The 15,207-nt window shown below is 47.0% G+C and overlaps 1 protein-coding gene across 6 annotated transcripts in view; it reads right to left on the bottom strand.

Annotated features, from left to right (window-relative positions):
- LOC138661782 (cytochrome P450 2A13-like) overlaps positions 1 to 12,492 on the bottom strand; it is a 117,897-nt gene extending 105,405 nt beyond the window's left edge. Inside the window, exon 1 of one of the 6 annotated variants that reach the window (XM_069746698.1) lies at positions 12,312 to 12,492. Coding sequence is in view for 2 of the 6 variants with exons in the window: in XM_069746693.1 (XP_069602794.1) it covers positions 8,600 to 8,614 (15 nt within the window). In the remaining 4 variants the exon portion in view is untranslated. Of the gene's footprint in view, positions 1 to 478; positions 686 to 8,599; positions 9,249 to 9,708; positions 9,936 to 12,311 lie in introns of those variants that run through there. The other 5 variants (XM_069746699.1, XM_069746695.1, XM_069746697.1 and 2 more) reach the window with 5 other exon arrangements.
- Positions 12,493 to 15,207: the final 2,715 nt, after the last annotated feature.

Below are 15,207 nucleotides of genomic sequence, written 5' to 3'. Positions count from 1 at the left end.
GCACATCAATGGGACAAAAATATCGGAATGTAAATAAGCCCTTTCTGTCCTTAAACATCCTGCATTGGAGGGGGGAAGAGTGTGGGCGTTGCGTGGGCGGTGCGTGGGCGGACACTGTGAGTGTCTGTGCGGGCGGGGTCTGTGCGGGCCTGCCAGGAATGTGTACCTGCCTACCGGGGATCTCTGGGGTCTGTGCGGGGGTCTGTGCGGGGCCTCTGTGGCGTGTCTCAGTGCAGGCATCATTCGATGGGACTACAAGTCCCATCGGACGATGCCTGCTACACTGACAGTGATTGACACATTAGCCAATGATGGGACAGTAGTAGTCCCATCATCCAGCTAATGTGTTGAATGAAAAAAAAAATACTCCATACGTACTCCATACATATTCCATACATACTCCATACATAAGCCTTACAGTACATTCATAAATTACATACATGACATATAGTACATTAACTGTAGAGTTCATACTCACCATTACTTGTCATTTTGATCCCCTTAGCCAGTGTCATCTGTAAAAAAGGTGCAAAAAAACAAACAACCAATATACTACTTATCCACAGAAATCCATAAGTGTCCCACGACGATCTCCCATGGAGAACAGCAGCAAAAGCTGTTGCAACTGCTCTCCAGGGGCCCCAGATACACAATGACGGGAGGAAGGGATTCCTCCGCTGCTGTAAAAAAATAGTCCCTAGCCTCACTTATGGCATTGCTGCATGAGAAATTTTCCCACGCAGCAATTGCCGCAAAGTAAGACTTTGAACTTTAGTAACCTCAGTGATGCACTGCAGGAGCCATTGTCTCCTGTCAGTGTGTCACTGAGGGTCCTATAGAGCAGTGACATCACCCGATTTCACAGTTCTATAGGGGAGATCGTCGTGGGACACTCGTAATTAAATGGACTACGGCGGACAGGTAGTATACGGTTTATTATTTTACGTTTTTTGCAGGCGCTGAAGTATGGTAAGTATGGTTAAATGAAGAATGTTAAAATACTTTTTTCCGAATGTGTGCGTGTTTTATTAACCCTTTCTTACTAGTGGATTAATAATAGATAGGCGTCTTATTGACGCCTCTCCGTTATTAACCCCTTCCCGACCTTTGATGCCACGTAGGCGTCATGAAAGTCGTTGCCAATCCGACCCATGACGCCTATGTGGCGTCATGGAAAGATCGTGTCCCTGCAGATCGGGTGAAAGGGTTAACTCCAATTTCTGGGGGAAAATGTGTGTAAATGGGTTAGTAACTGGCTTAGTGATAGAAAGCAGAGGGTGGTTATAAATGGTATAGTCTCTAACTGGGTCGCTGTGACCAGTGGGGTACCGCTGGGGTCAGTATTGGGACCTGTTCTCTTCAACGTATTCATTAATGATCTGGTAGAAGGTTTACACAGTAAAATATCGATATTTGCAGATATACAAAACTATGTAAAGCAGTTAATACAAGAGAAGATAGTATTCTGCTACAGATGGATCTGGATAAGTTGGAAACTTGGGCTGAAAGGTGGCAGATGAGGTTTAACAATGATAAATGTAAGGTTCTACACATGGGAAGAAGGAATCAATGTCACCATTACACACTGAATGGGAAACCACTGGGTAAATCTGACAGGGAGAAGGACTTGGGGATCCTAGTTAATGATAAACTTACCTGGAGCAGCCAGTGCCAGGCAGCAGCTGCCAAGGCAAACAGGATCATGGGGTGCATTAAAAGAGGTCTGGATACACATGATGAGAGCATTATACTGCCTCTGTACAAATCCCTAGTTAGACCGCACATGGAGTACTGTGTCCAGTTTTGGGCACCGGTGCTCAGGAAGGATATAATGGAACTAGAGAGAGTACAAAGGAGGGCAGCAAAATTAATAAAGGGGATGGGAGAACTACAATACCCAGATAGATTAGCGAAATTAGGATTATTTAGTCTAGAAAAAAGACGACTGAGGGGCGATCTAATAACCATGTATAAGTATATAAGGGGACAATACAAATATCTCGCTGAGGATCTGTTTATACCAAGGAAGGTGACGGGCACAAGGGGGCATTCTTTGCGTCTGGAGGAGAGAAGGTTTTTCCACCAACATAGAAGAGGATTCTTTACTGTTAGGGCAGTGAGAATCTGGAATTGCTTGCCTGAGGAGGTGGTGATGGCGAACTCAGTCGAGGGGTTCAAGAGAGGCCTGGATGTCTTCCTGGAGCAGAACAATATTGTATCATACAATTAGGTTCTGTAGAAGGACGTAGATCTGGGGATTTATTATGATGGAATATAGGCTGAACTGGATGGACAAATGTCTTTTTTCGGCCTTACTAACTATGTTACTATATGTTACAATTTCACCCAATCTGCAGGGACAGGGGGAGTGGTAATACAGCCCAGGGTGGGTGGATTCACCCCCCCCCCCTGTGGCTACGATCGCTCTGATTGGCTGTTGAAAGTGAAACTGCCAATCAGAGCGATTTGTAATATTTCACCTATTAAAACTGGTGAAATATTACAATCCAGCCATGGCCGATGCTGCAATATCATCGGCCATGGCTGGAAACACTGATGTACCCCCACCCCACCGATCACCCCCCCAAGCCACCGATCTGTCCTGTACACAGTGCTCCGCTCCTCTCCGTCCTCCTGTCTGCTCCCCCCGTGCTCCGATCCACCCCCCCTGCACTCCAATCCACCCCCCATGCTCTGATCCACCCCCCGTGCTCCGATCCATCCCCCGTGCTCCGATCCACCCCCCCGTGCTCCGATCCACACCCCCGTGCTCCGATCCACCCCCCCATGCTCCCATCCACCCCCCGCGCTCCGATCCACCCCCCCATGCTCCGATATACCCCCCCGTGCTCCTCCCCACCCCATCATACTTACCGAGCCTCCCGGGGTCCGTCCGTTTTCTCCATGGGCGCTGCCATCTTCCAAAATGATGGGAGCATGCGCAGTGCGCCCACCGAATCTGCCGGTCGGCAGATTCGTTCCAATGTGCATTTTGATCACTGTGACAAAACCTATCACAATGATCAAAATAAAAAAAATAGTAAATGACCCCTTTGTCACCCCCATAGGTAGGGACAATAATAAAAAAAATAATTTTTTTTTCCCACTAAGGTTAGAATAGAGTTAGGGTTAGGGTTTCGGTATGTGCACACGTATTCTGGTCCTCTGTGGATTTTCCGCTGCGGATTTGATAAATCCGCAGTGCTAAACTGCTGCTGATTTATGGCGGATTTACCGCGGTTTTTCTGCGCATTTCACTGCGGTTTTACAACTGCGATTTTCTATTGGAGCAGTTGTAAAACCGCTGCGGAATCCGCAGAAAGAAGTGACATGCTGCGGAATGTAAACCGCTGCGTTTCCGTGCAGTTTTTCTGCAGCATGTGTACATCAATTTTTGTTTCCCATAGGTTTACATTGAACTGTAAACTCATGGGAAACTGCTGCGGATCCGCAGTGTTTTCCGCAGCGTGTGCACATACCTTTAGAATTAGGCTATGTGCACACGGTGCGGATTTGGCTGCGGATCCGCAGCAGTGTTCCATCAGGTTTACAGTTCCATGTAAACCTATGTACAACTGGACAACAACTTTTGGGGTCAAATTTCTCCTGTTACCCTTGGGAAAATTAAAAAATTCTGGGCTAAATAATTATTTTTGAGGAAAGAAAACGTATTTATTATTTTCACGTCTCTGCGTTATAAACTTCTGTGAAGCACTTGGGGATTCAAAGTGCTCACCACACATCTAGATAAGTTCCTTTCGGGGTCTAGTTTCCAAAATGGGGTCACTTGTGGGGGGTTTCTACTGTTTAGCCACATCAGGGGCTCTGCAAACGCAATGTGACTCCCGCAGAGCATTTTGTCAAAGTCTGCATTTCAAAACGTCACTACTTCACTTCCGAACCCCGGCATGTGCCCAAATAGCAGTTTACCCCCACATATGGGGTATCAGCGTACTCAGGAGAAACTGGACAACAACTTTTGGGGTCAAATTTCTCTTGTTACCCTTGGGAAAATAAAAAAATACAGGCTTAAAAATCATTTTTGAGAAAATAAATTTTTATTTTTATTTTCATGGCCCTGCGTTATAAACTTCTGTGAAGCACTTGGGGGTTCAAAGTCCTCACCACACATCTAGATTAGTTCCTTTGGGGGTCTAGTTTCCAAAATGGGGTCATTTGTGGGGGATCTGCAATGTTTAGGCACACAGGGGCTCTCCAAACATGACATGGTGACCGCTAATGATTGGAGCTAATTTTCCATTTAAAAAGCAAAATGGCGTGCCTTCCCTTCCGAGCCCTGCCGTGCGCCCAAACAGGGGTTTACCCCCACATATGGGGTATCAGCGTACTCAGAACAAACTGGAAAACAACATTTGGGGTCCAATTTCTCCTATTACCCTTGGCAAAATAGGAAATTCCAGGCTAAAATATCATTTTTGAGGAAGAAAAATTATTTTTTATTTTCATGGCTCTGCGTTATAAACTTCTGTGAAACACCTGGGGGTTTAAAGTGCTCAATATGCATCTAGATAAGTTCCTTGGGGGGTCTAGTTTCCAAAATGGGGTCACTTGTGGGGGAGCTCCAATGTTTAGGCACACAGGGGCTCTCCAAACGCGACATGGTGTCCGCTAACAATTGGAGCTAATTTTCCATTCAAAAAGTCAAATGGCGCGCCTTCCTTTCCGAGCCCTGCCGTGTGCCCAAACAGTGGTTTACCCCCACATATGAGGTATTGGCATACTCGGGAGAAATTGCCCAACAAATTTTAGGATCCATTTTATCCTACTGCCCATGTGAAAATGAAAAAATTGAGGCGAAAATAAATTTTTTGTGAAAAAAAGTACTTTTTCATTTTTACAGATCAATTTGTGAAGCACCTGGGGGTTTAAAGTGCTCACTATGCATCTAGATAAGTTCCTTGGGGGGTCTAGTTTCCAAAATAGGGTCACTTGTGAGGGAGCTCCAATTTTTAAGCACACGGGGGCTCTTCAAACGTGACATGGTGTCAGCTAAAGAGTAGAGCCAATTTTTCATTCAAAAAGTCAAATGGCGCTCCTTCCCTTCCAAGCCCTGCCGTGCGCCCAAACAGTGGTTTACCCCCGCATATGAGATATCAGCGTACTCAGGACTATTTGTACAACAACTTTGGTGGTTCAGTTTCTCCTTTAACCATTGGGAAAATAAAAAAATTGTTGCTAAAATATGTGACTAAAAAGTTAAATGTTCATTTCTTTCTTTCCATGTTACTTCTGCTGCTGTGAAGCACCTAAGGGTTAATAAACTTCTTGAATGTGGTTTTGAGCACCTTGAGGGGTGCAGTTTTTAGAATGGTGTCACTTTTGGGTATTTTCAGCCATATAGACCCCTCAAACTGACTTCAAATGTGAGGTGGTCCCTAAAAAAAATGGTTTTGTAAATTTCGTTGTAAAAATGAGAAATCGCTGGTCAAATTTTAACCTTTATAACTTCCTAGCAAAAAAAAATTTTGTTTCCAAAATTGTGCTGATGTAAAGTAGACATGTCGGAAATGTTATTTATTAACTATTTTGTGTCACATAACTCTCTGGTTTAACAGAATAAAAATTAAAAATGTGAAAATTGCGAAATTTTCAAAATTTTCGCCAAATTTCCATTTTTATCACAAATAAATGCAGAATTTATTGACCTAAATTTACCACTACCATGAATCCCAATAGGTCACAAAAAAACCAGTCTCAGAACCGCTAGGATCCGTTGAAGCGTTCCTGAGTTATTACCTCATAAAGGGACACTGGTCAAAATTGCAAAAAACGGCCAGGTCATTAAGGTCAAAATAGGCTGGGTCATGACAATAGCAAGGTGACATTAACCCCTTATTACCCCATATCCCACCGCTGCACGGGAGTGGGAAGAGAGGGGCTAAGTGCCGGAATTGGCGCATCTTACAGATGCGCCATTTCTGGGGCGGCTGCAGACTGGTATTTGTAGCCGGGGGGGCCAATATCCATGGCCCCTCTCTGGGCTATGAATATCAGCCTGCAGCTGTCTGCGTAGCCTTTCTGGCTATAAAATATAGGGTGACCCCATGTCATTTTTTTGGGGGGGTTCCCCTATTTTAATAGCCAGTAAAGGCTACGCAGACAGCTACGGGCTGATATTCATAGCAGGTTACAAATATTGGCCCCCGGCCATCGGCTTTCCCCCTCTGGCGCAGAAAATTGCACAGGAGCCCACGCCGTTTTTTTCCGCTTTCTTTTTTTTTTTTTTTAATTCAAAGCTCATTAAGGCCTCTTTCACTCTTGCGTCGGTACGGGACCGTCGCAGATGTGGATCTGCGCAGAGATCCCCGCATGCCCCGCACAGACCCCTGCACGGCCATCAGAGACCCCTGCACTCCACGCATGCACCGCACAGACCCCCGCACACCCCACACGGCCGGGTGAGACCCCCGCCCACCACAGAAACCCCCACACGGACCCCCGCACGGCCGGCAGAGACCCCCGCACGCTGCACATGTCCCGCACAGACCCCCGCACGCCGCACAGATACCCCCGCACGCCCCGCACAGACCCCCGCACGCCCCGCACAGACCCCCGCAAGCCCCGCACAGACCCCCGCACGGCCGGCAGAGACCCCCGCACGCCGCACAGAGACCCCGCCCCCAGACACAGACCCCCGCACGGCCGGCAGAGACCCCCGCATGCCGCGCATGCCCCGCACAGACCCCGCACGCCCTGCACAGACCCCCGCACAGCCAACAGAGACCCCCGCCCGCCGCAGAGACCCCCGCACGCCCCGCACAAACCCCCGCTCGCCCCACACAGACTCCCGCACGCCCCGCACAGACCCCCGCATGGCCAGCAGAGACCCCCGCACGCTGCACAGAGACCCCGCCCACCGCACAGACCCCTGCACAGACCCCCGCACGGCTGGCAGAGACCCCCGCACGCCGCACAGAGACCTCCGCACACCGCACAGAGACCCTGCCCGTCGCACAGATCCCCGCACGGCCAGCAGAGACCCCCACACGCTGCGCACGCCCTGCACAGACCCCCACACGCCCCGCACGGCTGGCAGAGACACCCGCACACTGTACAGAGACCCCGCCTGCCACAGAGACCCCCGCATGGCCGGCAGAGACCCCTGCACGCCGCACAGAGACCCCGCCCACCGCACAGACCCCCGCACGGCCAGCAGAGACCCCTGCCCGCCACAGAGACCCCCGCACACCCCGCACAAACCCCCGCTCGCCCCACACAGACTCCCACACGCCCCGCACAGACCCCCGCATGGCCAGCAGAGACCCCCGCATGCTGCACAGAGACCCCGCCCGCCGCACAGACCCCTGCACAGACCCCCGCACGGCCGGCAGAGACCCCCGCACGCCGCACAGAGACCTCTGTACACCGCACAGAGACCCTGCCTGCCGAACAGACCCCCGCACGGCCAGCAGAGACCCCCACACGCTGCGCACGCCCTGAACAGACCCCCACACGCCCCGCACGGCCGGCAGAGACACCCGCACACCGCACAGAGACCCCCGCCCACCGCAGAGACCCCCGCATGGCCGGCAGAGACCCCTGCACGCCGCACAGAGACCTCGCCCGCCGCACAGACCCCGGCACGGCCAGCAGAGACCCCCACATGTCGCACAAAGATCTCTGCACGCCGCACAGACCCCTGCCCGCTGCATAGATCCCTGCACGCCTTGCACAGACCCCCGCCCACCGCATAGAGCCCCAGCACACACGCAGAGAGCCCCACGGTCACGCACAGACACCGCTCGCACACACACACACACACACAGTCTCCGCCCACGCACCGCCCACACTTCTTTATACTGCATAATTACACTATAGGAACTTCCGATTCCAATTTCCGATATCGCAAAAATATCAGAACTCGGTATCGGAATTCCGATACAGCGAATATCGGACGATACCCGATATTTGCAGTATCGGAATGCTCAACACTAAAGACAGTACAAGTTTAACAGAAAAGCAGGTGTGTCCAGCGAGTGGTGAAGGTAAAAAATAACTTTTAATGAGAATATAGTAAAATGCATCCATATGCGTTATATGGTATCCTGCACTCAGTACACACTGGCTATAGAACCTAATGGCGATCTACGCGTTTCAACCTGGTGGCCTTAGTCATGATCATGAGATCATGACTAAGACCATCAGGTCGAAACGCGTAAATCATCATTAGGTTCTATAGCCAGTGTGTGCTGACTGCTGGATACCGTATATATGGATGCATTTTTACTATATTCTCATTAAAAGTTATTTTTTACCTTCACCACTCACTGGACACCCCTGCTTTTCTGTTGGATTCATTGTGGCTACTTCACCATGGTCCCTGCGAGGTGTTTGGTGATCACACAGGAGGTCAAGATAAAAGACATGGTGAGCTGATTTTTTTTCTTCTCTACTTTGACAGTACAAGTTTCTCCTGTGAATCTAGCTTAAAGAATTTTTATGTTACAACATAAATAGGGAGAAATCACTAGCAGAGCTTACTGAATGTGCTAGGATCCAGCAGCTCTACTCTGCTAGGCAAGCTGTCATGTGATCGCCTATTCTCTCCATATCATTGACCAAGTAAAAACAAACACACCCAGCAGCAGTGCATGTGTGCTTCCTCCTGCTTTGTCAGAGTCCCTTTGCATGTCTGCTACTTCACTGCTATGTCTCGGGCATAGGAAAAAAGGAACAAAAATTGGGCGACCAAAAGCCCTGCAGAGGATACGAGGAAGAGATTATGTTAAAAAAAACTTTAAAATGTATTGCGCTGCGCATTATGGAGCCGCTCCAGACCCTTCATCAGGCTCATATAGACTGAATAATACATGCCATCATTTACACCATGTCTTCTGCAGCCATACGGGGACCTTGAGGAGAAGAAACAGGTTCATCACCACTTGTCTCCTCTTTTACAGGCATATAACGCTCTGGCTGCTGCTACAAATTACCTCACTCCCAGGAGGACAGTGTTAGATGTAGTATGCGTTTTGCATGATAACTGCTCACGTGTGAGGTTCATAGGTTGGAAGGGAAGTTAGATAGGGCATTGCCTGAAGCCAGAGGTGTGTGAGCTGAAGCCAGAGGGGCTTGACCTGAAGCCAGAGGGGTGTTAGCTGAAGCCAGAGGGGCGTGACCTGAAGCCAGAGGGGTGTTAGCTGTAGCCAGAGGGGCGTGACCTGAAGCCAGAGGGGTGTTAGCTGTAGCCAGAGGGGCGTGACCTGAAGCCAGAGGGGCATGGCCTGAAGCCAGAGGGGCATGGCATGAAGTCAGAGGGGCATGGCATGAAGTCAGAGGGGCATGGCTTGAAGTTAGAGGGGTATGACCTGAAACCAGAAGGGCATGGCCTGAAGCCAGAGGGGCATGGTGGCTGCTTCTCCCTGCAGTGGAGGTTAAGTAGCTCATTGTCGGAGCAGAGTCTCAAAATCGGGACAGTCCCGCTGAATCTGGAATGGTTGGAAGCTATGCACACTACTAATCTTCCTCTTTCCCCTTCCCCATGATATACTACTGTTGAGGAGACAGGAGCTGGATGTCAATATTTGGCTGGAAGCTCTGGATGTGGCACATGACCCTCTCTTAGATCTGAATGTAGCTCTCGAGGTATGAAAGGTTGGGGATCACTGCTCTGGAGGATATTTCATGCATTTAGGCTTGGAATTTGGGAATAACTTATCCTATATTTTCATCTACCGTTAATCTTACCTGTACCTTCTATAAAACCTACTGTATGTTGCCTCGCCGTGTCCCGAACTTTGTGTGTGGGCTTCTGCACTGCAACCTGTTTGAATTACGACACAGAGCAGGTTCACACCTCCCTCACTGTGCAAAGGTCTGCAGCCCAATAAGCAGCAGTATAGCTATCCTGCAACTCTCCACCCTCTAATTTACTGAGTCATAGACATTGAGATACAGCAGTTAACTCCTTGTCAGACAGTCGTCTTTCGGGAGATTCTTAAACAGCAGTTTTCTCACAATTTGTTGTTAATGGGATCACTTAATTTACCTTTTCCAGGTGGCAGCATGCAGGTCCCCTGGTCTTTGATTCATACTACATTATCATACTATGGTGAAGAACTATGGATGGGATTCAGGTACTCAAGTACTCAAGTCAAAACCTAGCTCAATGTGACCAAAATTGGTTAAACTTAAAGTGGCCCCAAAAAAGCATTTATACTTGAATAATAACAAGAAGAGCAGATATTCACCATCGATGAGCCCAGCTCCTGTTCTACATGGCTCCTCTGGTCTCTATGGTTTGGCTTTAACAATAACATCATTAGTTGCAGCGCTGATATTGGCTGTAGTAACTTGTGACATCACCGCTGCCACAAAAACACAGAAATCAGAGCAATGGCGAAAAGCCAAGGCTGGACACATGGAAAAGTGAGTACAGTACCTGTTCTGTTTGTTATTTTACAGGTATAAATAAAGCCACCGAAACCCTAATGCAAGAAATTAAGAAAAAGTAGAGTCATGGCCGAAAGTGTTGACACCATTGAAATTGTTCCAGAAAACGATGTATTTCTCCCCTAAAATTATTGCAATTACACGTTTTGTTTATTTCCTTTGTGAGTATTGGAACAACACAAAAAAAATTGGAAAAGGCGGCAAACTGGACATAATTTCACATAAAACTCCAAAAGTGGGGCAGATAAAATTGTTGGCACCTTTCCAAAATTGTGGGTAAACAACTTTGTTTCAAGCATGTGATGCTCATTCAAACTCACCTGTGGAAAGTAACATGTGTGAGCAATAAGAAAATCACACTTGAAACCAGATAAAAAGGGGAGAAGTAGACTAAATCTTTTTATTTTTTGGTTTGTGTGTGCCACTCTAAGGCTACTTTCACACTCTCTCTCTCTATATATATACATATATATATATATATATATATATATATATATATAACATATCTCCAACTAAAATAATACAGGGTACATACAGTTTAGTGTAATATTTGCTGAAACAGCGACGTTTATTTAATATGCACATGAGGACACTTCCTTGCACCCTCGGGGTAGCTTAAGCCTTGGTGCATTGTTATTACCTAACATTTGAGAATTCAGGCTCTGTGCACACATTCAGGATTTTTCATGTTTTTTCGTCTGTTTTCCATGGGAAAAACTCTGAAAAAACGCATACATAAGCATCCCATCATTTTTAATGCATACTGCAATTTTTGTGCACATGATGCCTTTATTTCCGTGAAAAAAAAACGCATCGTGGTAAAAAAACGCAGCTTGTTCATTAATTTTGTGGATTTTTTGCATTTTTCCCGCTATTTAATGCATTGGGAAGGCCCATAAAAAAACGTGAAAAAAACGTGTCAAAAACGCACAAAAAACGCAAGAAAAACGCATGCGGATTTCTTGCAGAAAATGTCCAGTTTTGATCAGGAAATTTCTGCAAGAAATCCTGACGTGTGCACATACCCTCAAGATAACCTGTCACTACGTTTTCCCAATAAAAAATAGGGCCAGCACCTATATGCTCTCTGTTACAGCATTCTGAAAGCGGTATATATGGCCCCAATCCCCTATGTAAGAGACAAAAAAAAGCTTTTAGGCTATGCTCACACGTTGCGTTTTTGTAGCTTTTCTTAAAGCAAATTTTCAGCTGCGTTTTACAGCATCAGCAAAGTCTACGTGATTTCAGAAATCTCATGCACACACTTTGAATTTTTTCCTGACTGTTTTGTCAAAGAGCTGCGGTTTTGTAAAATGCAACATGTCACTTCTTTCATTGTTTTTGTAGCGTTTTTCACCATTTGAATGCAATGAGTATGTGCAAAAAAACTGCTGCAAAAACATCAGGTATGAAGTTGTGCTGCGTTTTTGGTGCAGAACCTGATGAAGTTGAATCAGATTTATGCTCTAAACTTTATCAGCATGTGTAAGAGGAAGAACAAGATCGGGTATACCTTTCTCACACCGGTTCCGGAACTATCGGGACTGTCACCAATGTTGCAGGGGGGGAGATTTTCAAACAAGGACCGACCCTTTCACGTGACTGCAGCAGGCGGGGCCGTGTTAAAAAGCGCTGCATGCGGGAAAAGAGACAGAATCGAGGTGGGAAAGCTAAGTGGACAGTTGGGTGCAGTGTCGGCTGTGAGAGCAGAGATCCCTTGAGCGCAGGCCGACTTGACAGATCCCTTGCATACAGGTCCACTGTAAGTGGATGACAGGCCGCCAGTTCCCCGCTAACCTCCATGCCAGGAGGTGACTCACAATTGAAACCGGAGACTGTAGCGTGCGCGCAGCGCAGTGAGAAGTAGGTGACTAGGCCAGAGCCTCTTAGTCAAGTACCTGTATACACCACGGAGCAAAGCCTTGTTCCTGTGGTTCTTCATACTGGAGTGAGCACAGTGTTTGGCATTCGTGAGAGCAGGAGCTCCCCGCTCCCTCCAAAGACTCTTCACCTGCTCCGTGGATTGGAGCCCCGTCCCCTACAGAAACCTCCGAGACGTCACGTGCCACTGTTTTCGGTCCACCGTTTGAGAACCAAGATGCTGCAATGAAGAAGACTACAGACTGATAAGATTTATTGCCTTTGTTTCGTCCTATCGAATTATCGTTCGTTCCTGCCCTACCCCGTCCTAGCTCCCAGTTCTGCCCTTCTCCCTAAGACACCTCCCAAATCCCTACACTCCCTGTGTGAAGTGTACGTGTTGTTGATAAACCTGTTAACTCTTGATCCACCTCCTGTCCGTGACGACATCTCACGTTCCTGCGATTTCTACACATGCACAAGAGACAAATGTACCAGACAAAAACGCAGTAAAAAATGCATTAAAACCTAAACAAAACATGCTTTTGGTAAGCAGCTTAAAATTGGCATTAAAAAAAACAGCTACAAAAATGTAACGTGTGAACATGTAATAAAACTCTAAAATATTATTTACAAATTCAATTAAAATAAAGTTAAAATTCAACACACCCTGGCGCCCTGTTGCATTAATAAAATGTCCTTTCTCTGGTGTGCTGTGTTGGCAATGTATTTCACCCACCGGTGGGTCAGCATTCTCCTCTGACTGCAAAGTTACGATTTGTCTCAGCAACACGTACTGTAATTACTCTCAAAGTCCAGATTCATTTCCAACAGAACTTAACTCCTTCAGTTTTATTACAGACACCGTCCAACAGTCTTCACATGTAACAGATGTTTCACCTTCTAAGCTGTCCCTGGTCTTTCCTGACAACACATCATCTGGTACTGTTATCTCCATTCCCGCACTTTTCTGGATTATCGGCCTAGCTGGTCCCTGGTGCTCCCCTTCCACTTTCCCCTTCCATGGGCGAAATTACAGGATTATGCTTCTAATCCTTGTCGGATTGTAAGTCCTGGAAATCACAGAAGTTCCCAAAGGCCTAACCGCTGACCACTCCAACTGCCCAAATCACACCAGTCACGAAGACAGACGTGTCACCCTTCTAATCTTACCTGTTCACTGTCCTATTCACAACTGAAAACCTTCTAGAACAATTCCTCTCACTAACTGGAAATTACCTCAGAAAGTCACTCTCCCTGTCACTACACGGTCCCCACCCCCTTTTTCAACTGTCACAAGTCCGGCTGAATCCAGTTCTTATCTCAATCTAATATCTAACTCTATAGTGCCCCCCACTGTCGTAAATCCTACATAACCCTGCCTCTATCACTTAGGCCGGGATCACACATACGCGAGATACGGCCGAGTCTCGCAGGTGAAATCCCTCCTCTGGCGCCGGCACTCCGGAGCGGAGCGGGCAGCCGCACAGCAACACATGGAGCCGCATGCTCCGCTCCTAAGTGCCGGCGCCAGAGGAGGGATTTCACCTGCGAGACTTGGCCGTATCTCGAGTATGTGCGATCCCGGCCTTACACCTAGAGACATCTAAACATTACTTGCACAATGTATAAACACAAGTACAATGGTCAGCACAGTTAAAACAGGATCAAATGCTACCAATGTTACACGGCACACATATTAGAACATATAAATTGTACCTGGCTTTATTTGACAGGTATGCACAGGAATGCAGGTCCCAAACCAGTCGCCTGCACACCACCTTACGTATGAATAGGAGCTAGATATATGACACCAGATCATATCAATTCATATATAGCAATACATCAAAGCGCATGCATCTGTACAGATGTAAATGTGATTTTACAAAATATCCTCTCCTACTTAAAGGAAAATATATTTTTTTAGTTGTTCTTAAACCTCTGTAAATAGACAAAAGCTATTGAATGATGAGAGATGAATGAATTGTAGCAAATATATCACTGTCTAACACATGCCATGAATGCTCATGCAAATAGTCTCAAGAGGGATTAATCCTTAGCAAGATACCACAAAAATGTGTTGACAAGTCACTAACGTATCTAGGGGCTGAAGGCAGAAGCCCCCCTTCATTTTTTCATACAGCGGCCTACCTATACAGATCCAGACACAAGTCAGAGATCACACCATGCCAGACTTCTAGAAACCAGATCCCTGCCCTGTCTGCAGAACACCAGAAAGGAGGATAACATCTACTATATAATTGTCTAAGGGTCACTTCCGTCTTTCTGTCCTTCTGTCTGTTTGTCTTTCTGTCTGTCTGTCATGAATATTCATTGGTCGCGGCCCCTGTCTGTCATGGAATCCAAATCGCTGATTGGTCGTGGCGTTACCGCTGCTATTAACCCTGTGTGTCCCCAACTTTTTACTATTGATGCTGCCTATGCGGCATCAATAGTAAAAAAATTTAATGTTAAAAATAATTTAAAAAAAAACCTGCTATACTCACCCTCCGTAGTCTGCCGAGCCGCTCGCGCCTGCCGCCATCTTCCGTTCTCGCAAGACCGCTAAGTCTTCTGGGTAATTTCGCAATGCATCCTGGGAACGGAAGATGGAGGCAGCCGCGTTCCCATAAAGTGCCATCTAGAGTTGGTCAGATCGATTGAAATTCACCAGCTTCATCGAATTTTCCCTCAAAATTCCGATTTGCGACGAAAAAATCTACAGCAAATCGCAATACTGAAAAATTACTGTACTGTATGTGTGCATCACTGTTGAGTTCTCCTCGGTGTGTAATGAATCACATAGTTTTCGAATTTGCTGGGACCTGCAAAATTCAAGAAATTGAAGTAGATCCCCTGAGGATCAATCCGCTAATCTGTGTTGCTAACACGTGCGTTACCTTTGCTTACACCGAAATAACACACAACAATGGG

The sequence above is a fragment of the Ranitomeya imitator genome, chromosome 2 (assembly GCF_032444005.1).
Source record: "Ranitomeya imitator isolate aRanImi1 chromosome 2, aRanImi1.pri, whole genome shotgun sequence".
Taxonomy (NCBI): Eukaryota; Metazoa; Chordata; class Amphibia; order Anura; family Dendrobatidae; genus Ranitomeya; species Ranitomeya imitator.
This window is presented reverse-complemented; position numbering and strand designations above follow the sequence as displayed.